This window comes from Phaenicophaeus curvirostris, chromosome 1 (genome assembly GCF_032191515.1).
Source record: "Phaenicophaeus curvirostris isolate KB17595 chromosome 1, BPBGC_Pcur_1.0, whole genome shotgun sequence".
Classification (NCBI taxonomy): domain Eukaryota; kingdom Metazoa; phylum Chordata; class Aves; order Cuculiformes; family Cuculidae; genus Phaenicophaeus; species Phaenicophaeus curvirostris.
This window is the reverse complement of record NC_091392.1, coordinates 194977115-195002479: the sequence shown is the minus strand read 5'-3', so window position 1 is coordinate 195002479 and position 25365 is coordinate 194977115. Positions and strand designations below refer to the sequence as shown.

The 25365-nt window shown below is 39.4% G+C and overlaps 1 protein-coding gene across 1 annotated transcript; it reads left to right on the top strand.

Annotated features, from left to right (window-relative positions):
• Positions 1-1908: 1908 nt before the first annotated feature.
• Positions 1909-25365, top strand: RAB38 (RAB38, member RAS oncogene family). The gene is made up of 3 exons (XM_069883375.1): positions 1909-2190; positions 10010-10290; positions 23791-25365. The coding sequence occupies exons 1-3, from the start codon at positions 1986-1988 to the stop codon at positions 23941-23943; spliced, it is 639 nt and encodes a 212-aa protein (XP_069739476.1). The 5' UTR covers positions 1909-1985; the 3' UTR covers positions 23944-25365.

The window sequence follows — 25365 nt, the reverse complement described above, 5'->3', positions numbered from 1 at the left end:
AATACGATTATCCAGAGCTATTATAGCTAATGCTAACAAAAACTTTGGAAGAGAGGTAAAGCCTCATGCTTCTGGGTGTAGGCCAATCTCTAACTACACTTACCAATAGCCTAAAATCTCTAGTTAGGTAATATCTGCTTACAGTGATCTTCCATGCACTGTTCTCTGAGCACTGGCCATCATCAAAGAAGGGTAAAGGATCAGATGTAGTTTCAGCCTTATCCAAAACACCAATTTTGTAATTTCCTAAATTGTTAAACCCTTTCAACCTGTGCATTCTTTAACCACTAATTTGGGAAATCTTCAGCTTTAGAGGGGAAATATTAATGCTTAGAAGTGCTTTGGTTTTGGATCCTCTTTGAAAATGTCAGTGCCATAAAAGCAAGATTCACAGACAACACACTACCAATACCAACAATAATAAGCTTGAATCATTCAAAGATAGCAACTGACTGAAATGGTTTGCTTCTCAAATTGTAGTCTTTCATGATGTCTATCGCTAACAAGACTAAACCCTTTAAAATTTTCTCTCCAAAGAGAAGGACAAAAAAGACAGCTTGTTTCTGGAAAGAGAATTTATGTTATTGAAAAGGCCTCTTATTAAAAATAATTTCAAGGAAAACAATGATTTTTCTCCTCAAATTGCCCATTTCCATTTTTTTTTGTGTGTGTATATATACAGACTTTTGAGTTTAAAGACTGATTATAAAAGATTGCATAACATAACTGTTCTGAATTCTTTGTCTACTAAAATCCAGATTTTTGGACAATTGACAGATTTCTAATGCCATTTCAGTGCACATTTGGCTAAGAACTCCATCACATAATATTTCATTAAGTGTAAAATGTGTTTTCATTTTATCAGCATCTTCAATAAATATAGAAATTCTTCACAGATGAGTTTCACACAATATTAAAATTCTCAGGGTCTGCTATCAAAACTGCTAAAATAATCAAACACCTTTGGGCAATGGATTGGGTTCTTTGACTAAGCTGCCAAGTTGAAACTGTCACTATGTTCTTTGTTTAAAATACAGGGGCAGTCATGTCAGTGGAATGAGTATATGTGTTCATCTGTTTGCAAGTTTTGTTATCACTTATTTTAGAAAACAGAGGACTGTTGAGACACTGGCATTCGTATGCTCTAATGCTGTTATGCTTTCATAACTTCTGATTATCAGAGTCATGGGATAAATCTGGATTTTTTGCGTTTTAGAGTCCAGTTTTATGAAAAAACAAAGCATGAGCTGTGTGCTGCACTCCGCAGATGTGAGCAGGCTTACAGGAACAAACAGTCACAATTATGTTAATGAAACTCAGAATATGTATCTTTTATAATTAAATTCACACAGCCCTTGTAGCATGGACACGTAAAGAAGGTTTATACTGCTATAATTGCCACACCTAGTGATATAACTGCATTCACAGCAACTTACACTGATTAAAACCAAATCACATCCAAAGTTAAAGTCACACTGGTTTAAGTTTTGCATTTTGATGGAGGTATGAACAATTTACAAAGTGATTCCTGCTTTTTTGTTGGCAGTGACTGGCATTTTAAAGATGCATGGAATGAAAAACTATCATCAAGAAGATATGATTAAAATAGTATGTAAAATTAGTACACAGCAGAAACGCTGTCCTTCCAGTAAGGAGTGAAACAGGGATCAAAACTGTTTCCCTGTTTCCTGCAAAGTCTTTAGTAGCCAGACTAATCCCAGACACACCTCATGCTGACCTTTACACACATACACACAAAACTTTCTTGGAGACAGTCTTCCCCCAGTCCCTTGCTCAATTCATCTCCTAGCAGGGCTGCCTGCTGGACTTGGTGATCCTGCTTCCGTTCAAAGGGAGAAAGCCTCCACCTACCTTCTCTCCTTCCCTCCCCGGTTCCTCACTCCCTCTCTCCCCCTTGGGCTGGCAGGATTCCTCAGGCAGAGCATGCAATTAGTTTGCAGGGAGCAGCCTCAGCCACAGGAAAGATGCAGAAGCACAGTCAGAAGGAGCACCTCTACAAGCTTCTGGTGATCGGGGACCTGGGAGTGGGCAAAACCAGCATCATCAAGCGTTATGTCCACCAGAACTTCTCCCCCCACTACCGGGCCACCATTGGGGTGGACTTTGCCTTGAAGGTTCTGAGCTGGGATGCTGAGACTGTGGTACGGCTGCAGCTCTGGGATATTGCAGGTGAGTACAGAGAACCCTTTGCTCCATAACTTATCCAGAGACAATAGAAAATATAGACGTAATATCATTTGTACTAAACTTTAAGTTAGAAACTACCAATGGGTAGGCAGTGAGGGAGTGGAGGCTGAGGAGAGAAAACTTTAAGGGCAGATTGAAATTCTGGAGTTTCCCTGAAGCCAGCAGACCATCAAACAAAAAGTGTTAGAGTGAAACCTGACCTGTCTGATTTTCATCCCAAGTCTTCGTATGAGTGTGGGAACATAAACAGCTCTCTCCAAATGCCCCAGTTCTCCCCCTGCAGCTGCTGTTCAGCTTCCCTCATCAGACTAACAGATCTCTCTGATGGGAAGGAGAGTAACAAGAATTTCCTGTTACATCTATTTAATTTGTTGGAAAAGATGAGGGACTCAATAAGATGGTTAAGGTTATTTTTATAGTTTACAAAATAAGGAAAAAGTATTGCCCAGTTACTTTCTCGTAATACCTTCCTTTCCTTCCTCTCTGTCCTACCTTTCTTCCTTTGGCCCAATGAAATGTAAACAGCTTCTGACATGCTTTGAAAAGAGAAATGTTCCTATTTGGCAATAATCTTGGTTGTTAAAAATGTAGTTACTCATGTTTACTTGTCCTGATTCCAACATCAAGCTAAAAAATAGTTTACTCTGTGTGTGGAAAAAAAGAATAAAGAAGTCCAGCTATCCTTACATGCTTACATAATTAAAAATTACACAATTTGAAATTGTTGCAGCCCATATTTTGGAGGTTTTATATTTGTCTTCCAATTAAATCCACAACTTTTTTTTTGCCATTCCCCTTACTAGGAATTAATCATTTTTCGTTTACTCTACAAAATAGAAGTTTATCTTGATAACTAATTTCACAGGCTATAAGTAATTATTTTTCATTTGGTGTATGTAGGAATCAAAGCACAGTTATAGCACTGTTGCTTATGGCAAAAAGGAGGGCATTTTTAAAACTCAATTAAGTTAAGAAGTTACATTCATTAAATAAGGCACAGACATGAACATTATATCAGCTGTTAGGTAACTATGCCAGACTGTGGCCAGAGCTGTGGGTTCAGTCATCTAGTCTGGAACAGCACTGAGTAAAACTAGTGAAATGAGAAAATTCTTGACATTCTTATCAGCCGAGGGAGTGCCTTTCTTCTACCCTTAGATACCTCATGTCTGAGCTCTGAATTTGGCACCAAAGTACTAAAACCTATGCAACATCACTGCTTTATGCAAAACATGCACAATCTCAGCTTTTTTACATGTCAGTGTATCCTCATGGTTTTATGGTATTGAATATATATATATGCTCACTTTTCTTTACTACAAGTTGGAATAATAGGGAAAACATTGATTTTAGTGCTCACCAGTGACCAATTCTAACAATAAATACATACACATCCAGCAAAATTTTTCTGCATGAGAAAAAGCATTTGATAGTAAATTCTGAATGCATCAGGGACATAAAGAATGTATTTTGCATGCCTTGTTTCAGAGATTTATAACACTACTAATCATGTGCTGGCAGATCATATGATGTAGCTTTCAGTCAGGCCGCAAAAGCAATTACACCAAGTTGTAGTACTGAATGACTAGCATGCTTTCTGAGTTATCACACATGACAGAGAGAATTACAGCATAGTACTGAATTTCATATGAATCGCTCAATTCAAAGCACCTCTGTGAAGGTCAGGACAGTGGCTGGTAATAAAAAGAGTTGCTGTCTAAGTTTTAATGACTCCCGTGTAAGGATCTTTAGCTGTTGATGGCTGTACATAGAAAATAAGTTCTATAAGCAACACACTGAATTCAGATCAGAGTGGTGCTGACATAGAAGTTATCAGCAATAAATCACCTGCCTGATGAGAAAAAAAGTTATTTAAAAATGAAAGAGAAGCAAAACTGATTGTAAATATGGAGGGAATGGAAGTGTTTTATCCTTACTGTGGCTGGTCATATATCATCACTTGCAAAATACAAATATGTGAGGATAAGAGGACAGAAAAGAAAATCTCCAGTCTCAGAATAGCTTCTCTCTTTTGGTAGAATCTCTTATTAATTCCACTTTAGACTTGGAGGTAAAACAATACATTTTTGCTCTCTAATCAAACTGAAGGATGTTGACGTAGCATTGGACATAGTGAATTGAAGCAAATGCTGCAAATATATCAATATATGAATATATGTATGTGTATATCAGGTGTCATTTTAGCTTTTACATCCTTTCCTCTTCCTCCGTTATACAGCAAGTGAACTTGCTAATAAGCATAATGTACACTTTTCCTTGCACTTCACTGTGTGGATCAGCAAGTGGTAAATTGTTTAACAACCTAGAAATAATTTTATCAAAAGTGTTTAGAGTAAAACTAGTGTCAAGCTTATCTATATTATTAGTAGGAATTACATGCGTGGTAACTTCATGGGAGAGGTGACATACTCCAGCCATGGTAGGACCAAGGTAGCAATCTCTGTTTACCCTTACAGATATAAGAAGAAAATGTAGGTTTGATTCATCTGGTGTCAACTACTTTTGTAGTTAAAAGTAGTTTATATTTCTGTAACATATTTTGCTGTATTTTTTAATTTGGTGAACAAAATGCTAATAAGATCTAAGAGCTAAATGCTGAAACTATTAATTTAGATGAATGATAAATGCTGAACAATAAGGATAACCAAGCTTTAGGAAAAATAATTCAAGGATAAGAGGTTCTCCATCATGTAATATTGCATTAAAATTTGGGATTTTTAACAGATAATATATTCCTGAAGCTATGAGTGTTATACAGGAATAATTTGACAATACATCATGGTTTATGATGTTATGATATCTGTAACAACATACTGCCATTAAAATATATGCATTCACGTTTGACATGCATGCAGTGTCAAGTGACTGAATCTTTATTATTTTGTGTGCAGAGAGATATGCATGGTAAAATTCTCCTTGGCTTTACTTTCTTCCTAACAGTTCCATTTTGTTCCATTCAATGTCCCAAACTCTCACTTTTGGTGTTAATGTCCCTTTTAAAGTATACCATCATCTTTACTGCTGTGTACTACATCTTTAAATACAGAATCATAGTAGTAGGCAAAGAATCATAGAATCACCAGGTTGGAAAATATTGCTCCTCATTCAATGTGGGTTTTTTGTTTCCTTATCATTTCTGCTGCCTCTGTGAGGTTGTCCTTTAAATTCATTAACAGATTTTTAGAAGGAAAGCTTTAGTGGAAACTTTTAATCATATTTTGAACAAGGCTGTTGTGGTGGGGGTGCAGATGCAGACTGGGACTGCTATTGCAGACAGCAATGAGTGTATTTGCTCTTCATTTCTCTTCAAGGCTGACCTCAGCGCTACTGTCCATGTTTTGTGTCCACTCAGCCCTGAGATTTCTCTTAAGAACAGTTTTAACTGCAGATTTACAGCAGGGAGCTGCTCTGTGAGTGTAGTGGAGGGCAGAGAGCTGCACTTCAGAGCTTTCCCCCTCCCCTGCTACTATTTCACGGTTGTGTCAGCATCACCGTTATTCCTCCTGCTGCATGTGTGTGGGCTGGATTATTTGTTGTGACCAACAATATGTTGGTTTACTTTTACAGGGCTGGATCTCGTCTCATAAACAGGTGGTCCAATGCATTAGAAATATCCACACAACACCAGTGATGAAAGAACAGCTTCATTTCCTTTCCCTGCAACTTTCACCCTTGGAAACAGCAGCCTTTGCACAGATATAACCAAATGTCTTTGCAGTTTTAAAGTTTTTAAGACTATTATGCTCCAGAAGGAGTAAACAGACTCTTCACTAATGCCAGGCAAAACACATCTTCAGTGGTTTAAGATTTTAGTGACTTCTAAACACTGCAGTACATATGCATAAATAAGACAGTCATGGTGATTTCTGGGCTAAGTTACCTTGAAATTACTGTTTTGCAAATGTAAATAAGTCCCTCACTGTGATGGTTTTATTTCAGTATAGATTTATGGTGGGGTCTGTGGGCCTGATTCTGGTGATAGCCCACATTTCCACATTCTGGGGTGTTGAACACCATCTCAAGGCTTGCATAAGTTACAGTCCATAATAAGGATTACTTGAATTCAAGGGTGAAAATTCTGAAAGTTATTTTGAAGTGGAAGGTAAAAATTGTTTAAATCGTCTCCACAATTTCCAGCTTCTTCATGTTGGCTAAAGGTCCTCTTTAAAGCATGATGTTTCCCAGAAGCTTTTGTCTCTCAGGATGATGGATGGTGGCAAGAAGTAAAACCCATTGTAAAACTGGGCATTAGGCAATTTTAATCTATTTTATCTTGCAATATATTTCAGATACTGTGGATGAGATGGTGGAAAATAGCTGAGTTTTAACACTTTATCATTAGTCTTTATAACTTTATTAGAAATTATAGCAGTTAATAGAAATTGTAGATTTCAGTACTAGTCATGCTGGTAAATTTATGTGGGGTGCATTTTTATAAACTAAAAAGATTCAGCTGTTGAATGCCTTACACCCACCAAATGATACCTTTCCCTGCTGCAGAGGTGCCACTGAGATTAGGATAAATGTGCAGACATGTGCCATTCAGACAGACAGTCCTTCCCTGTAGCAGAAATCTTGTTGCTTTGGCCCCTTGGTCTCAATGGATTCACTTCAAAGTAGGGTAAGATCCATCTGGTTTAAAACTAAGACATCTCGTACTGGACCATTTGAATATAAGCTACTCACCCTGGGCTTACCAGGGGGTTGAGGGTAGAGCCTAAATACCTCCAAAATGAAGTTAATATCGCCATTCTTAAAGGCCGATCCTTGCTGAAAAGATGTCCTTTAGATACCATTTTCAGTTTCTGACTACAAAGGGGCCCTAATCTTATATACACCCATTAAACTCTTTGGAACCTCAGTTAAGGGTGATGAATCCCAACAGAAAGCACCATCTCAGTGGATAAAGACCATCAGACTAGAGAGTTTTATGCTAGATGCCAGTGGCCTTGCAAGGGATGCAGTAAAGTACAATGGTCCTGACCAAACAATTTCACAAGTTTCTGACCCTTCCAATGAAAAGCAAAACCCATCTTCCACAATCCCTCTTGCAACAAAGTAAATTCTAATGTTCAAGGTTGCCTGTGAGATACCACTGAACACCTAATGGTTGATGTATTTTTTAGCCTCATTACTGCCTAAGCCATTGTGTTGCTTAAAACTTAAGGCCAAATTCTGACACCTTTAATACATCAAACAGTGCCAATTTTAATAAATAATTCTACTAAATGAAAAAAAATACTAGGAACCTCATCTATTAAGATAGTTATTTGTTCACATAAGGGAGAATGTTTGGAAAAAATAGTCCCCTTGGAATCTTAGACACAATATTTAGCTCTTCAAACACAATGTAAACACGGGAGATAACTTTTTTCAAAGTGTAAACTAAATAAAAGTAAAACTGTTGTGCAAATGTCATAAAACTAATAGTCTGTGGTGTACAAAATGCCCCTTTTCCATTCAAACTTACATAAATATGTTCATATATTACTTAGAGTTGATGGGGATAAAGGACACTTCAAAAAGGATTTGGGCACTTTACTCAACAGCTCCTTTCTTTCTCTTTCTTTGAAATGATTGATAATGGAAATAGGTTAGCTCTGTCTTCCTGCATAAAACTGCTTTTGCAAACACAGTGGCTTTTTTGTGCAGTGAAAAACCTAGGTATCTGCAAAAGCAGCTGGAATCAGGAGGAGGAAACAGTTTCATACCAGAACTTTGTAGGCCCCTACTAGCAGAAGATGACATCATAAGAACCCTGTACTCCTCTAATAACTGATTGTTTGTGATGAATGATTCTATGCTGCAAATTAATAATTTATTTCATATTCTATAACGTCCCACTTATCTGAGATATGTGTCCCGATACATACGTAAAGTCCAAGTTTATCTGTTCTTAGATTATCTGCATCTCATCTACAGTGCAAGCATATCAAGAACTTCACGTGAGAAGTATAAATTATTGCTGAAATACAATATGTACAAAAAACTAATTGTATATCTTGCTGCTTGCTTCACTGCTAGGTTTCTAATCAGGCTTTGACTTTTGTTAAAGTCATATTATTGCAGATTAAAAAATTGCTTAACAAGGAGATTATTCAATAGCACATGACTTAACCATTCATCTGATTCACGCACTGATACAAATCATAAGACATTTTAATAAAGCATAGCGATAAGAAATTTTCAATATGACCTTGTATTTCCCAGAAATTATATATTTCTATCTTGTTTTATCAGTGGGACACAGCACTTGTTTAAGGTGAAAAAAAATCTAACATTCATTTGGAGAAAATGCATCCATGTTTGGTTTCTGTATTACGTATATGACTTTCTCTTTGCTGCACAGCTAGTGCATAAAACCAAAGATAAACATCAGAAACAAATGGTGTTGACCCTGTAAGTGCATTCAGTGCTATTTCCATTAGGTGAAACTGCATGGTCTAGAAGCCCAGTAATCAGCAGTCTTCAGTTCTCACCCCAGCCTTACATTTGACAGCACAATTTCCATCAGATAAAAACTCCACAGGTAACCTTCCTAGGGTCAGAGGCAGATTGCCAATCTTCTTGTCTTCCTAACCTACTCAAAATTACACATATTGAGAAAATAAGCCTAGAAATAGGTTTCCATTGAATGCTGTCTATTTTCATAGCACCTTTTCTCTGCTATGGAAGTGCATGGTTAAATACAAGAGTTGTCTTTCTTAAAGACTGCTGTTATTGTAAGACGTTTCAGGAATTCATAATTATTCTTTTTTGAACCGCAGCTTAGCACTAGACAACAATGGAAATTTTGGTTTATCACTTCAAGAAAAATTCTTTGTGACATCTTGCAAACATTTTTTTTTAAAGTTCCTGTGTAAACAGCGTATATATTAGCAAGCCCACAGCTGACCAACATACAGCATCCTGATGTCAATTCTGCTAACTTTTACACTGTTAATCGTATAAAATGATAGATATGTACGAATGTCCATGTTTGAATACAATAGTATGTATAGTATAATGTTAACTCATAAAACTACTGTAAATAAGTTCCCAGGATACACTTTGAATTGAGCAAATAAAACCATAAGGCTTCTGAACACACCTAATGTGAAACATCACCTCCTAGTTTTTTTCACTAGAGCAGTACAGCTCTTCATATTGCTACAGCTGTGCTGTTTCTTAGAATACTTCTCACATTAATAAGGCTTTAAATTCACCTTTCTCGCCTCTCTGTTTTATTTTTTTCCATAAAAATAAATTAATTACTCTAATGTCTGGTATGGCTCCAGAGCTTAATTATGTTGCTGTTGATTACTATCACTTCATGAACATATGCAAGATCTTCTTCATACGCAAACAGATCAGTTGTGTTAGATGTTTCCCACAAGACGCTACAGTAACAAGGAGCTTCCAGTCTGGTACCTAATTTCTTTTGTGATTCCTGTTTGAAGTCCTATAACAAACACCAAGACCCTTGGTACTGTCCACAGAACTAGAAATGTGTCACTTTAATGAGACTCTACACTGAAGTTCAAGATTGTCATAAAGCCATTACATTTCCATGGGTTTTCCCTTAAAAACTCCTTTTTTCATGCTATACTCTCTTGCATTTTCATAAAAAAGAGTCTAGCATGGCACCTATTAAAGCAAAGGGTAGCTTTCCAGAGACTTGCAAAATGAAGTCCTACCTCACCTGTTCTCACCTGCTATGTGAAATATTGACCTAGATTGGAAGCAGGGATTCTTAAAAAGTGGTGTTTTTTATTTTCTCCTCCAACTTTCTTCATCACAGGTCAGGAAAGATTTGGAAACATGACCAGGGTATATTACAGAGAGGCCATGGGGGCATTTATTGTCTTTGATGTTACAAGACCTGCAACGTTTGAAGCAGTGACAAAATGGAAAGAGGATTTGGACTCTAAGCTGGTTCTTCCAAATGGCAAACCTGTGCCAGCAGTCCTCTTAGCAAACAAATGTGACCAGGGAATAGATGTTCTTGTGAACAACGGCATCAAGATGGATCAGTTCTGCAAAGAGAATGGGTTCGTGGGCTGGTTTGAAACATCAGCCAAGGTAATGTTGCCATTTTTTTTTTTAAATGTTTCTCCAAGTGCAGAGAAATTGGTTCTTAAAATAAATCACTTGTTCAAAATGTGTATCCTGCAAAGCTCCTTTCTTTGTGGAATCAATTAAAGGTGAATTTGTCACTTAATACATTGCTATTTCCTTTAGTACTTTTATTGCGAAGCAAATTATATGCAACATTATGAAATACAGCTGCTTTAATATGATAGGCCAGCAGTAAATTATGTGACCTGTCAACAATTTACTGTATAATAGCCTAGGGAGGAACATGACCTTTGCCAAGGCACAAAAGCTACCTTTTGAGGATTTGAGGATATTTTTCATAATTCTTAACAGTGAATATTATCTCTAAATATTTATATAACCGCTTTGCCTGAGAAATGCTGATTTGAGACAATAATTTTGTTGTGTTAGATTCCAGAAAAAAGGTCAGTCTATTGTAGCACTTGTACAATGTTTACTGTTATAAACTCTCATTCTCAAAAGCTTTTTCAAAAAAATCATTTATCTGGGGAGAAAGGAAAGATCAGTGGTTCAAGCGCCGAATGAGTTGCTGTAAGGTTCAATTCCTTGCCTGGGTACAGATTTCCTGGGCGCCTATATAAAAATAGAGATACAAATCAGATAGAGCACTGGGACTTTCTGAGTATAAAGGCCCAACATACAGTGGTCCTATATATCAATTTCAGATTTCTCAGATAATCTCAGTGTATGCAAGATTTGGAGAGCTGGAATGTGATATGTTGACTTGAATAGAACAAAACAGTGAATGTTGTGTTTGTTGTATTCTCCAGTTATGAAAGCTGATCAACAGTTATGAAAGCTGATCATCAACAGCTCTGTGGAATGCTTGGATGTTTTAAATGTAAACTGTCTGGCTCTGATTTGACATAGTTTGTTAGCAGACTGCAATCCAAACTGCTACTTTCAATTGTTCAGGTTTTTTTAAGCACCTTATGAAAGTTTTTTAAGAGTATTTGGAGTGTATACTTATATGTTAATTTTCTGGCCCTGGCTCATTCTTTAAGCATTATATTTAAAAGAAGTCTCACTTGTAATCAGCAGTAGGAACAGCAGGTGACTAGTAGCATATCCTAGACTACTGCAAGCATTTCGTGAACTCTGGGCTGAGATTGTAGATTTTCAGTAGTTAAAGGGGGCTTATAAGAAAGATGGGGACAAACATTTTAGTAGGACCTGTAGTGACAGGACAAGGGGTAATGGTTTTAAGCTAAAGCAGCAGAGATTCAGACTAGCTGTAAAGAAGAATTCTTTTATGCTGAGGGTGGTGAGACACTGATATACCTTGCACAGAGAGGTGGTAAATTGCCCATTCATGGAAATATTCAAGGTCTCATTGGACAGTGCTCTGAGCAACCTGATCTAGTTGAAAATGTCCTTGCTTAGTGCAGGGAGGGTGGACTAGATGACACTTAAAGGCCCCTTCCAACCTAAACCATTCTATGTCTTTGTGATCAATATCTTTGCTTTCTTAATTAATGAGTCTTAAAACTAGTCACTATTTCTTCAAAATGCCATTTTAGGGAGACATTTTGGTCTAAGTCAATATGTAAATTGTCTTGCTGCACCAACAGGTTACTTCCCATTCCCGTATGTACAGGACCTGATTTGGATTCAGGTCTGTGGATCTCTGCTAATTCTGCTGCATGAAGCCACAAAAATCCAGTGTTCCTCTCTAGGATAACCTGACTTATACTGCAACAAGTGTCTTGCTCTGGTTTAAGAAAGAGGCCAAGAAGGCCAAGATCTCCTACATCAGCTTCTTCATAATAATTATGGCAGAAAGCTAAAGAAACCCAGAGAATGAAGCATTTGGAATGGTAGCTGTCAGTGGACTATGTGGAGAGTTAGGAGATTATTACAGGACAAACTATTATTATTTGTATAAGGATTACATATCCTGGCCCTTTCCAATATTCTGTTAGGTGTCTAACTGTCTTTCAGGCCACAAATAACATGAAGTACATGGTTGTGAATACTTGGGACCCAGTTTCAAGTGATTCGTAACACTGTATATGGCTGTTTTCTTCAGAATTACTTTTTCTTTATTTCTAACATGTATGAGTCAACATTTCCCAGGGACAAGGACTAATTCACTGAAAATTGAGGCCTGAGTGCAAAACCACCACAAAAATCACGTGGAGAGAAATGAATAACAGATTGTTTTAAAATGCCTGCATCTAAAAGACTTTCAAAGAGAATGAGAGGGAACAGGATGGACAATTTATTAAAGATACAGGGACACTTTTTCCTGATTCTAGGTTTAGATTTTCAAAGCCATGTAGATAGTCACTGCTTATTGGCCTATGGGGAAAGAGTCTGTACCATCAATTCCACGCATTAGTCCCCAGCAAGCACCTGTCCACCTCTTGGAAAGAGCAACCAGATTTATTGTGCCAAGGGTGTGATTGCAGGTCATGATAAAGAATAAATGTACAAACTATTTCAAAGGTAACAGAGAGGTATTACCATGATGATGGATCTGGTCTTGGGCAGAACTAAAGGACATGTAAGTTTTTAAAAGGTCACCACAGAGGAAAATTTTTCCAAGTTTTTCTAAGCCACATAGAATTTTTATTTTGAATTATTTTAAATAAAAGAAACATCTAGATTCTTCTTACTTTATTTAACTCAGAAAGCCAAGCAGTCCTCAGGTTACTAGTGCATTATGTATGAACAGAAAGAAATCTAGCAATAACAAGGCTTATCCTCAAAAGACACTGGGAAGGGAGCAGTGAAAGTTGAGGACACATGGCTCTGTTATCAGACATTCTCTGCTGCTATAGACTAAAAGCTAGGATCTGTTATTCTGCAACTCCACACCTGATTTCCACCTAGAATCAGAGATTCCTGACTTGAAAATGATGCAAAGAAGAGTAATTCTACTGAAGACGGTAGAATCACAACACTTAGACCAAGTTAGATGAGAATAATTTCCCCACTTGATCTAAGTTATGAACTAAAACCTGCACATAATTTCTAAACAAAATTTATTATTACTGCTGTTTTAAAATATTGGATGTTACATGTGTCTGATATTCTTTCAGCCTAGGGCATATTAAATAATTAAACTTGGGTCTGGGGAAAATAAAAACCTCACTGTGTTTGCTGTAGAGAATAGAAAGTCTTTTCTGAAGCAGAAAAACACTGACAGAGAAGTCATCATATGATATTATAGCTAGGAGTTCTAATGGTTCAATTAAGTAATGACTCATTTTTTGTGGTATCCTGGAATAATTACGTCTCCGGAGGTTTTCTGGAGACATGCTTGGAAATGTTATAGCCTTCTGAGCAAACTGAATTGATTTATGCATATTTTGTATGTAAGCACCTCACTAGAGGTGCATCTTTTACATTTGGATGCCTTGCAGATAGTAGCATGCTATATATGAACCTTCCATATTTCAAGTTGTCAATGGTTTGAAGTTTACGTCTATAGCAATGACAGATTACAGCAAAAGCCATCACTGTATCATTCTCTGGTGTTGTTTTTATTAAAAATTTCAATATAAAGCACTTGAGCCACCTAATGCATCCTCATGTATTAGTTTTGATTCCTACATTAATCTAAACAAAATACTCAGCCTGTTCCAGTCTTCTAATCCCTACAAAGACAAATGAATTTATCCTGAGTTTGCCATGTAAGAAGGGCCTTATGAAGCAACGGCACAATGCAGTGTAGTTGTAAGTAATACATATCACCATTTATCCCATGGAGACGCTGGTCTCTTTTATATATGCATATTTAGTTTCCTCACATTGAGTGCAGTCTGAAATGCACATCTCCAGATAGTCACAAAATAACCCTTAGTAGTACATTCTTTAACAGATTTCATGACTACAACTATTGTTAAACATGCAGGTTTTTTAAAGGAAGGAAATTTCTCCTTCCTGTCACGCATTTAATTATCCAGCATGTGGCCAGAATAGCTGAGAGTTCCACTCACATGTCCAAGCCTTTAAACTGTTTTCACCACCAGTCTTGGTTCAAAGAGGCAAGATTTTGCCTTGGTTTAGAAAAGCAGTGATCTCAAGCTTATTATCACTTTATAATGAAAATGGAACTTGTGCATCAAAACAGGCAAGTCAGGCAAAACTAAATGTGCTTGAAAATACCTGCTTCAGAAACAACTTGAAATACCTTACAACTAACCATAGCTGAGATGTGATTATGCCTGTGTTCCTCTTTTCTCTGCTGTAATTCTGCTGTCAACAATACAGAATCAGATGAAACGACATTCACTTTTTGTCCAAACTCCCCAGAAGGGCTCAGAGCCATGTTTTTCAGATCCTTACCAAACTAGGCTAAGCACACACCTTTCTGTCTGCTGAGCATCATGGCCTAGAAACTGAATGAACACCAAGTCTCTGGGCTACTTGGACACATCCTAGTATCTTTAAGGTAGAAAATAACATGTCCTTTCTCCAGTGTTTCTCTGTCAGGCGGTCCACATTTTGCCATTGTGCCTAAATGCTGGACTAGGAATCAGGAGTCCTCTTTGCTACCGATCTACCGGGTAACCTTCAGAAAGCCAGTCTATCCTTTGATCGAGCTTATTCTTCCCTTAAAGTAAGGACAGCAATTCTACTCATCTTACCAGTCAGTTCTGTGCATGGACAAAGCTCGACTATCATTTGTTTAAATCACAAATTCTTCAATTTTTCTCACAGGACAATCATTATGAAAGTTAAAAACCCCCAAACTGTACTATAGACTGACATATTACAATTACTCCCTTGATCTGGTAGCTGAAATCAAAGCAATCCATTCGAGACTGACAGACCCAGTTAGGGGTATGTAGTCTTTTTAATTCACTCAAAAAAGTGTGTAACAAATTTTAACACACAGAGCCTTAGAAAATACTTCAGCTTCTGCTGTAAACCAAGAAATGAAGCTGACACCTCAGGCAGAAGCTTTTGGTTCAGATATATCGTCACTCAGTGCAGAATCCTCTGCAGAGTTTGTTTCCTGCAACTGAAAGAAGGGGAGTTTCTTCAGGTCATCCTACGGGTATTAGAGCTGTCCTGTAGTTCCTTGGAGCACTTTTATGAAATAAGTTATTTCCTGCTGGCCAAAAGCTGGAAATTCACAGAATCACGGAACTGAGGTCAGAAGGGACCTCTGGAGGTCACTTAGTCCAACAGTTTTCCTGCAGAATATCCAACCAGCTCTAAGAATTCAATTGAACAAATTATTGTCTTAGCAGGGTTGTGGTCATAGGAGTTTGCATCCAGGAATTTCACTTTCATGAATCTGAATGGCTTTTGTCTTTTCTAGAAAAACACAACCACAATAGTATGGCACATCTTAAAAAGGCTCTGCTGCCAGCAAATAACAAAGGAGATCTGCTAAGGGAGCATGTGGAGCCATTCCTTTGGACTGCTTGGTGCAGGGAGGTGCAGGTTATAACATCCTGAAAGTCATATTCCTGCTCCTGTATTTTAGGGTTATAGAAAAAAAATGTGAAAGTACGTGATTCCCATTAGATTCCCATCCAGTACCTGAACATTTCAGAATTTGTTAAATGTTTGCTTGAGAGAAGTTCATTCCCTTTAAGTCCAGTACTAGAGTCATGTCTCTAAGCAGGACTGGCTCTATACCGCCCCAGGTGCCCATGCTAGGCATATACACTGACTTTCAAGATAAGATTCATTGGCATCAAATTCAATCAGAGAAAGAAGCTACCCAAATTTAGAAAAGAAACAATTTTATACCAGAAATAAATGAGAGAGACGAATCTAAGATATCTGCATGGCAAAGAAAGACAAATTTTATTTGGAAGTGACTCAGGCCAATAAAACTAGCAAAGGCTTTTTTCTTCTCTACAGGGCTAATAGACAGTCTAGTCTGAGAGGATTTATTCCATATATTAAAATGGAATGCTCTAAATGTTAATATTCTGCATCTACATTAATGCTGACAGATGGGGGTAAGGCAAGCCAGAATGCAAAGAAGCTTGCTGAGCTTATGTACTGTTCCGAGACAAATTCAGTAAAGTTTTTATTTTCCTTTCAGTTGATTGCTGCGTTACAAAGCTATGGCATTATTTCTCATAAAAATATCTTCAAAGGTTTTAAATCTTGTAACTCTCCTTCTCTGCTCTGGGTTGGTATCCTTTCCCTAAAACTGCTCTTTGAAAACATATATTTAAAGGAGATGTGTAATTTCATCTGTGTCTTTGAGTTTTCCTTTCTGAATTTCAGAGATTGTTCTGAGTTATTTTCTTTCCCTTGCTTTGTTTGGTAATAGAATAAAGTAGCCTGTGCTGATTTTCACTTCTGCATTCCTTCTTGATGAGGTCAAAAGGAAACACAACTCAAGTAGTGAGACATCACCACAGAAAATGGTTCTTGCTCTAGCAGACGTTGGCAGGTTTATGCAGGGTAAATCACTTAGGGCTGGATTCACAACTTATCTCTTGCATCACTGACTGTGATAGGGTCTTGCAGGTGCTGAGTCATACTGAGGAACAAAAGCTACAGAAATGGGTTAGGCATCTCAGGGGACAGGGCAAGGGGAGATGCCCAGGAAAGGGTTTCATAAAAGCTTCCATGCTAAACCAGGATGTCAATGTGAGCAGTAGAGCAAAAGCAGGAAAAGAGAACCGATAGCAACAATGGCACCATAATATGGGTAAGATCCTTCCTTTTTCATCTTGCAGTAAAAACTCTTCCACAAGCCTTGGGAAAGGAAGGTGTTATATTCCTACATTATCATGAGAAGGCTTCAAACTACACCATCTTTCACTTTCCAAGTAGCCACCATGTGCTGAACCAGGTTTCATGCAGTTTCCTCTGGCTTGGGCTCTGCTTTGTGGAGAGGAGAGGAGAGGAGAGGAGAGGAGAGGAGAGGAGAGGAGAGGAGAGGAGAGGAGAGGAGAGGAGAGGAGAGGAGAGGAGAGGAGAGGAGAGGAGAGGAGAGGAGAGGAGAGGAGAGGAGAGGAGAGGAGAGGAGAGGAGAGGAGAGGAGAGGAGAGGAGAGGAGAGGAGAGGAGAGGAGAGGAGAGGAGAGGAGAGGAGAGGAGAGGAGAGGAGAGGAGAGGAGAGGAGAGGAGAGGAGAGGAGAGGAGAGGAGAGGAGAGGAGAGGAGAGGAGAGGAGAGGAGAGGAGAGGAGAGGAGAGGAGAGGAGAGGAGAGGAGAGGAGAGGAGAGGAGAGGAGAGGAGAGGAGAGGAGAGGAGAGGAGAGGAGAGGAGAGGAGAGGAGAGGAGAGGAGAGGAGAGGAGAGGAGAGGAGAGGAGAGGAGAGGAGAGGAGAGGAGAGGAGAGGAGAGGAGAGGAGAGGAGAGGAGAGGAGAGGAGAGGAGAGGAGAGGAGAGGAGAGGAGAGGAGAGGAGAGGAGAGGAGAGGAGAGGAGAGGAGAGGAGAGGAGAGGAGAGGAGAGGAGAGGAGAGGAGAGGAGAGGAGAGGAGAGGAGAGGAGAGGAGAGGAGAGGAGAGGAGAGGAGAGGAGAGGAGAGGAGAGGAGAGGAGAGGAGAGGAGAGGAGAGGAGAGGAGAGGAGAGGAGAGGAGAGGAGAGGAGAGGAGAGGAGAGGAGAGGAGAGGAGAGGAGAGGAGAGGAGAGGAGAGGAGAGGAGAGGAGAGGAGAGGAGAGGAGAGGAGAGGAGAGGAGAGGAGAGGAGAGGAGAGGAGAAAAAAATCAGAACTGCAGCAATCATCATAATTCTCGTGGTGCTTTGTGTAGAGCAAAAAACATAAGGGAGATGATAGTTAAGCAGTTTCAACAGGCAGACTGACAAAAAGGTTTCATTTCACTCAGTTGTCTCACCTATATTTTCTTTCTTTTTTGAAACATAATTTATTCCTTTTTTAGTCAAAATTGTGGCCATGTCCACGTTTCAATACAGTTAGTAGGGTATCTGTGATTATTCCTCTCAGTCCAATCTTACACTCTGATGCTGGTTTCTTTGTATTTGTTGGGTGGATTGTCACCTGCTCTTTTTTCTCTGTCCTTCCCTAGATTGCCTTTCAATGCCTCCTGCTTTCTAAAATTAACAAGTCTTCGGGTGTCTGTGTTTGGATAGCAGATCATCTATTGTCTGCAACTGCTTCACTGCCTAGTAGAGTATTGATTTTTGGGGTTTGGGGGTTTTTTTGGTTGGTTTGTTTTGTTTTTTATTGCAAAACACTCAGTAGGAGAAGAGGTGCCAAAATCAATATTTCATTAGACAGACTAGAATACAGTCATGTCTGATCCACAGACCTGGGACATGCAGTAGACACCTAGGATTAGGTTTGTAACAAAAAGGCAACACTAGCATCAGAAAGGAAGTGGTGAAGAAGTGGTCAAGGCATAGAGATGGGACAGTAGGAGTTGCTTTGTGGGCATGAATAAATGCTCCTTGCTGCAAGTGTTTCTCACAGCATTCTGCTTGAGAAACTGTCAGCCTCTGGCTTGGACAGGTGCACACTCTCCTGGGTGGAAAACTGGTTGGATGGCCGGGCCCAGAGAGTGGTGGGAAATGGTGTGAAATCCAGCTGGAGGCCAGTGACAAGTGGGGTTCCCCAGGGCTCAGTGCTGGGTCCAGCCCTGTTCAATGTCTTCATCAATGACCTGGATGAAGGCATCGAGTGCACCTTTAGCAAGTTTGCAGATGACACTAAGCTGGGTGGAAGTGTCGATCTGCTGGAGGGTCGGGAGGCTCTGCAAAGGGATCTGAACAGACTGGACCACTGGGCTGAGGCCAATGGCATGAGGTTTAACAAGGCCAAATGCCAGGTCCTGCACTTGGGGCACAACAACCCTAAGCAGTGCTACAGACTAGGAGAAGTCTGTCTAGAAAGCTGCCTGGAGGAGAGGGACCTGGGGGTGTTGGTTGACAGCTGACTGAACAGCCAGCAGTGTGCCCAGGTGGCCAAGAAGGCCAATGGCATCTTGGCTTGTATCAGAAATGGCGTGACCAGCAGGTCCAGGGAGGTTATTCTCCCTCTGTACTCAGCACTGGTGAGACCACTGCTTGAATACTGTGTTCAGTTCTGGGCCCCTCACCACAAGAAGGATGTTGAGGCTCTGGAGCGAGTCCGGAGAAGAGCAACAAAGCTCGTGAAGGGGCTGGAGAACAGACCTTATGAGGAGCGGCTGAGAGAGCTGGGGTTGTTTAGCCTGGAGAAGAGAAGGCTGAGGGGAGACCTCATTGCTCTCTACAACTACCTGAAAGGAGGTTGTGGAGAGGAGGGTGCTGGCCTCTTCTCCCAAGTGACAGGAGACAGGACAAGATGGAATGGCCTCAAGCTCCGCCAGGGGAGATTTAGGCTGGACATTAGGAAAAAATTCTTCACAGAAAGGGTCATTGGGCACTGGAACAGGCTGCCCAGGGAGGTGGTTGATTCACCTTCCCTGGAGGTGTTTAAGGCACGGGTGGACTAGGTGCTAGGAGGCATGGTTTAGTGTTTGATAGGAACGGTTGGACTCGATGATCTGGTGGGTCTCTTCCAACCTGTTTTTTCTATGATTCTATGATTAACAGAAACCCTCTTTGTCCGAGGCTTAAGATCAGCATTTTGTAGAAGTGGGAAAGGGGGAATGAACACAAGCTTATAAAACCATAAAATGGGTATAGGCAATGGATGGAAGTCCATGTGCCAGACCTGAGCCCAAAAATTCAAAAGGAAAAATCAATGCTACTTTACTTAAGCCAGGACTCAAATCAAAGCATTATTGCCTTATTAAACCTCTTGCGGGAAAGAAAGCCAGATTTGAAAATGCACGTATGTTTTACACAGCAAGTTGAAATATTGAGTTTTGGTGATATTTTTCTACATTGCTGTTTTTCCTTTTTAATAAATAATTAACCAAATTTGACCCATATTTCTTCTTTCTATGTTAATTGCATTTTGGACTGAATTTGCTGTTTCCTTGGTAGGTGTCTGCCCAGGTCTACTGAATATCTGTGAAGTGGGAGTAGATACCGCTAGAGATGATCACTAGATGGACTAAATGATCACTGTAGCCTCCTTCCAACTGAAAATATTCTAAATACTGAATTCTAGATCATCCTAGGCTCTGGCCATTCCACTTGAAAAGACTTCTGTTTTCAGTTCATGCTTACTTTCCTTTTTGCCAAGGCACTACCCCTTCAGATGCACCTGATGAATTTTATGTGACTGAGCTATTATTTCTCTAAGAAAAATGCACTGGTTTGCAAGGTTTCACTGTTTAAAGCACTTGCACTCATGCAAATAAATTCTGCCTTTTGTTCTGTATGCGAGAAGAGGAACAAAAAACCCTTCCCATAACATGTTGGATTGGACAGGCATTTCCTTATCCTAAACATTTAGATGAACTGTCTAAGATGTGTGGATAAAAATTTCTGCCAGAGTCTAAAGGGAGCAAGAGAGGAAGGGTGACTCCCAGCAGACAGCAGAGCTGTTTCTGAGCTTGTATTTAGCTCCAGCCTTCTCCCATGTTTCAGATGGCAACTGGTATGTGGAACAGATGAGAAGCAAGGTACAAAGTCACTTAGAATTTTAGAATCATAGAAAAAACAGGTTGGAAGAGACCCACCAGATCATCGAGTCCAACCGTTCCTATCAAACACTAAACCATGCCTCCTAGCACCTAGTCCACCCGTGCCTTAAACACCTCCAGGGAAGGTGAATCAACCACCTCCCTGGGCAGCCTGTTCCAATGCCCAATGACCCTTTCTGTGAAGAATTTTTTCCTAATGTCCAGCCTAAATCTCCCCTGGCGGAGCTTGAGGCCATTCCCTCTTGTCCTGTCCCCTGTCACTTGGGAGAAGAGGCCAGCACCCTCCTCTCTACAACGTCCTTTCAGGTAGTTGTAGAGAGCAATGAGGTCTCCCCTCAGCCTTCTCTTCTCCAGGCTAAACAACCCCAGCTCTTTCAGCTTCTCCTCATAAGGTCTGTTCTCCAGCCCCTTCACGAGCTTTGTTGCTCTTCTCCGGACTCGCTCCAGAGCCTCAACATCCTTCTTGTGGTGAGGGGCCCAGAACTGAACACAGGATTCGAGGAGCGGTCTCACCAGTGCCGAGTACAGAGGGAGAATAACCTCCCTGGACCTGCTGGTCACACCGTTTCTGATACAAGCCAAGATGCCATTGGCCTTCTTGGCCACCTGGGCACACTGCTGGCTCATGTTCAGTTGGCTGTCAACCAACACCCCCAGGTCCCTCTCCTCCAGGCAGCTTTCTAGACAGACTTCTCCTAGTCTGTAGCACTGCACAGGGTTGTTGTGCCCCAAGTGCAGGACCCGGCATTTGGCCTTGTTAAACCTCATGCCATTGGCCTCAGCCCAGTGGTCCAGTCTGTTCAGATCCCTTTGCAGAGCCTCCCGACCCTCCAGCAGATCGACACTTCCACCCAGCTTAGTGTCATCCACAAACTTGCTAAGGGTGCACTCGATGCCTTCATCCAGGTCATTGATAAAGACATTGAACAGGGCTGGACCCAGCACTGAGCCCTGGGGAACCCCACTTGTCACTGGCCTCCAGCTGGATTTCACATCATTTACCACCACATCTGAACATCAATAAAATTGGGCACAATCTCAGATAATCACTAGGACATTGTTTGGAAAGCATTTGCTGCCATCTCAAGAGAGAAGCAGCACATGCATTAATGGAATGATTATCAGTCCACTAACAAAGAAAAACACAATCTAAAATATTTTTACGGATATGGTTTTATGTATTTAACAATCCTGTTTTGTTTTCAGCTTTCTATGCAACACAGGGAGATATTTTTTTCTGTCTATTTTTTCTAATAAAAATTCACAGTGTTCTGAAAAAAACTTGGTAAAGGCTTAAGGAATTTTCTTGACCGGTCTGAAGGCGTCATGTAACATTTTAACATCTCAGTATAAAGCCAGTTCCCAGATCTGTATTACTTTCTGGGGTTAGAATGTAAATGCCTGTTCTAAAGAGTTGTTTTTTTCCCACTACCTGATGTTCTTTACAGGTCAAAGTTGAAATATTTAAATTCAGTTGAGCAGTTGAAGAAAACTGTGATATATTGGTATTAATTAGAAGTTTCATTTGCATCCCCAGTACTCAGCTTTTTTCTGTGGTGCAAAGGGGGGTGGTCAATGCATTTTTTTTAGCTTTGCCATTGATTTGAAGGGGACTAGAAATCAGCCTCACAGAATCCATTACTTTAGCTTTTGGTGTTTGTGTAATTTTACCATCTCTACTGAAACACACACACACGTGCTTCAGTTTCCTTTTTTTATAGCTGCACTTCATACTTGCCTCATATGATTTGTTTGAGCATGTGCATGCAAAAAAACCCTTTTCACATTTTAAATTTTACAGGTTATTTTATCAGTGATGCTGAATTGATGCTCAGCATTCATTGAAGTCAGACTTCATGGCATTGTGTGCACAGGTGTTTACAGTCTCAGTATAACACACTCCAGATTCGTCTTGGAGACCTAAGTCAGTCTTAAATTGCAAATAAAAGCATAATCTTTATGGAGCAAGATGAGGATGTGCATATATGTAACAATATACATATATATTTGTATGCATTTCTATATGTGTGTGGGCGTATGATATAATTTCCCCAGAAGATTTAAGCTACAGTGAGATTTCTGCCTCCTGTTATATAAAATAAGTAATTAATGCCAAGAATTAAGAGCAGAAGAGTGTCTTTTATACCAGAAAGCCTGACTTTTCATTCCAAATGTATCAGTGGCTGTCATTAAAAAAAATTCCTAACTCAGTGTTAGTGCTTATTGTACACACTATGCTGAGCTATGTTTTACTGATCAGACTGTTTCAACTTTGCTTATTCTACAAACAGAGTGAGGATTGCTGCATGTGCTGTTAAAGTAAGGCATGTGTAGAGGAAGATGTGCTTCGCCTTTTTTTCTAAATCCCTAGAGTGAGGATTTCTGTCTTACGTGTCGGTACCTGAAAGAGAAGTCAACCTCAAAAAAACTAATGAGCATGCTGAATTATGTAGAACTCTTTTTACTCTTTTGTGAATAACTTGAGATTGTTCATTTATTAAATTAATTAGGTGTATCATAGGTATTGTTATGCACATTGTATACAGAAATCTTCCTGAAAATGTGGAGAAAGCTTTAAAAAAGAAGCGATATTGATGGCTCTAATTGCTGATCGGTAATTAATAATTTGAAAATCAGAGTAACTGTTTATTTAAGCAGTGAAATATGTATTCTGGAGCTTTACTTCAGGCATCTGTCTTTAACATCCTTCTGGCATTTGTTTGTTTAATTTATTGAATCAATCAAATCACCAGGAGTTTGGAATAATTTGAAGTGAGCTCTGTGTATAATTTAAAGAAGACATAAATCATAATATACATAAAACCTAACTAACTTGAAAACTACAGTAAGCACTATTTAAGACAGTAATTTTTTGAAAGCTGTTTATCGAGGTAAGTAAACTTTGATGTTGTCTAGAGAAAAATTAAATTACTCACTGGAAATGCGCAGCATGTTGTAATTAATATTGACTAATCAACCTCCCCTTCTCTTTCATTTGCAGGAGAATATAAACATCAATGAAGCTTCCAGATGCCTGGTGAAACACATAATTGCTAGTGAGAGTGATCCAGTTCAGTCCATTGAACCAGATATTATAAAACCACACTTGAATTCCTCGAAGATTGTCAGTTGTTCTACTTGCTTTAAATCCTAAGAGACTTCCAGACTATTACAAGAGCTGAACAACTATGATTCACAACGTATACTTTATCCAATGTACCCAGTTTGCCCAGATTGTCCATAAGCAGATTACCATTTTCTCAAAAATATACTTTTTTTTTTCTATAATTTTTGGCAGCTAAAATTTGTTATGAGCTGTTCATCAATAGCAACTGTTCAAAATTGTGTTTGGCTACCGGTCAAATAATACTTATGGTGATTGCCTTTTCCCAGTTGGGTAGCACCAACAATAATATCAAAATTATTTCTTTGCAATGTGGTTTCTGTAAGCTCATATTTGTGATCTGACTGCAGTAATACTCTGCTTGTCCATTCGTCCTCCAGCTCATCTTCTCAATATGCTCACCAGGCAACCATGATAATTACACTTTTTTGTCTCTACTCACACTTGAATGATCTTGTTTCATACAAGAAAGATGATGATGACAATGAAAACACAGCAACTGAGAAAGAGGCAACAAAATTAAAATATTCACTATTAAATATTCCCATTGCACGTTCTGTCTCCTGGATGAAATGGCAGGACTGAACATGAAGCAGTCCTGCACATCATTCAGTTATCCAGAAGAACTCAGCTTGTAAGACTGAACCCTGATATACTTTTTCCTGCCCCTTTCAGAAGAGTTAAATTCTTATAGTTGTTAACATTGTCTTCAGGTGAAGCAAGATGAAACAAGTCAAGGGTTGTGGGAGACAGAACAGGAAATCATAGGTACAGTGACATAGCTGGAGCATCTGAGAGTTTTCAGAAAGGTTTTCTATTCTATAAGGCCAGCATCTCCTCTGAAAAGCATTCACTGATTTTGTTTCTCCCTCTCCATCCTTCATGCTGCAGGTGTTGTTCCTACGAGTTTAAACTTTGTATATTCTATAAATCCCTGCATGCATCCTTCCATTATGTTGATTCTCATGTGAATATTCACTATCCACAGTATACTGTAACAGCTGAGTTTTTTAGTAACACCTCTGTATTGAACAGGAAGGTATTTACTTTCTGAGAGCATTTTTCTAAAAGACACAGTTGTATGAATGATCATAGGAAACAAAATGAAACAGACCAAAGAAACTCCTGGAATACCAGAAGAATTTGTTGAGCTGTACTGTGGAAATATAATGGCTGATTCAGAGTGTCACAAATTATATAGGTTGGTGGAGTCATTCAGATAAGTGTGTCTAGACAAGAAGCCTTGACATTTGGCTGCATGCCCTTGCAAGACAAAATTTACCTGTCTTCTACCATAGAAAAATCACTTCCATTTTCTTGTTCCTACTTAGCTTTCTCCTTCCTAAGCTGTGATCTCTCAGTGGCAGGAGCTGTCTTCTGAGATGGGTTTCTGTCCTTTGAGATGTGTAACACCATGGAGGCAAGGCAGAATCTCATGACCTCTTGTGTTTG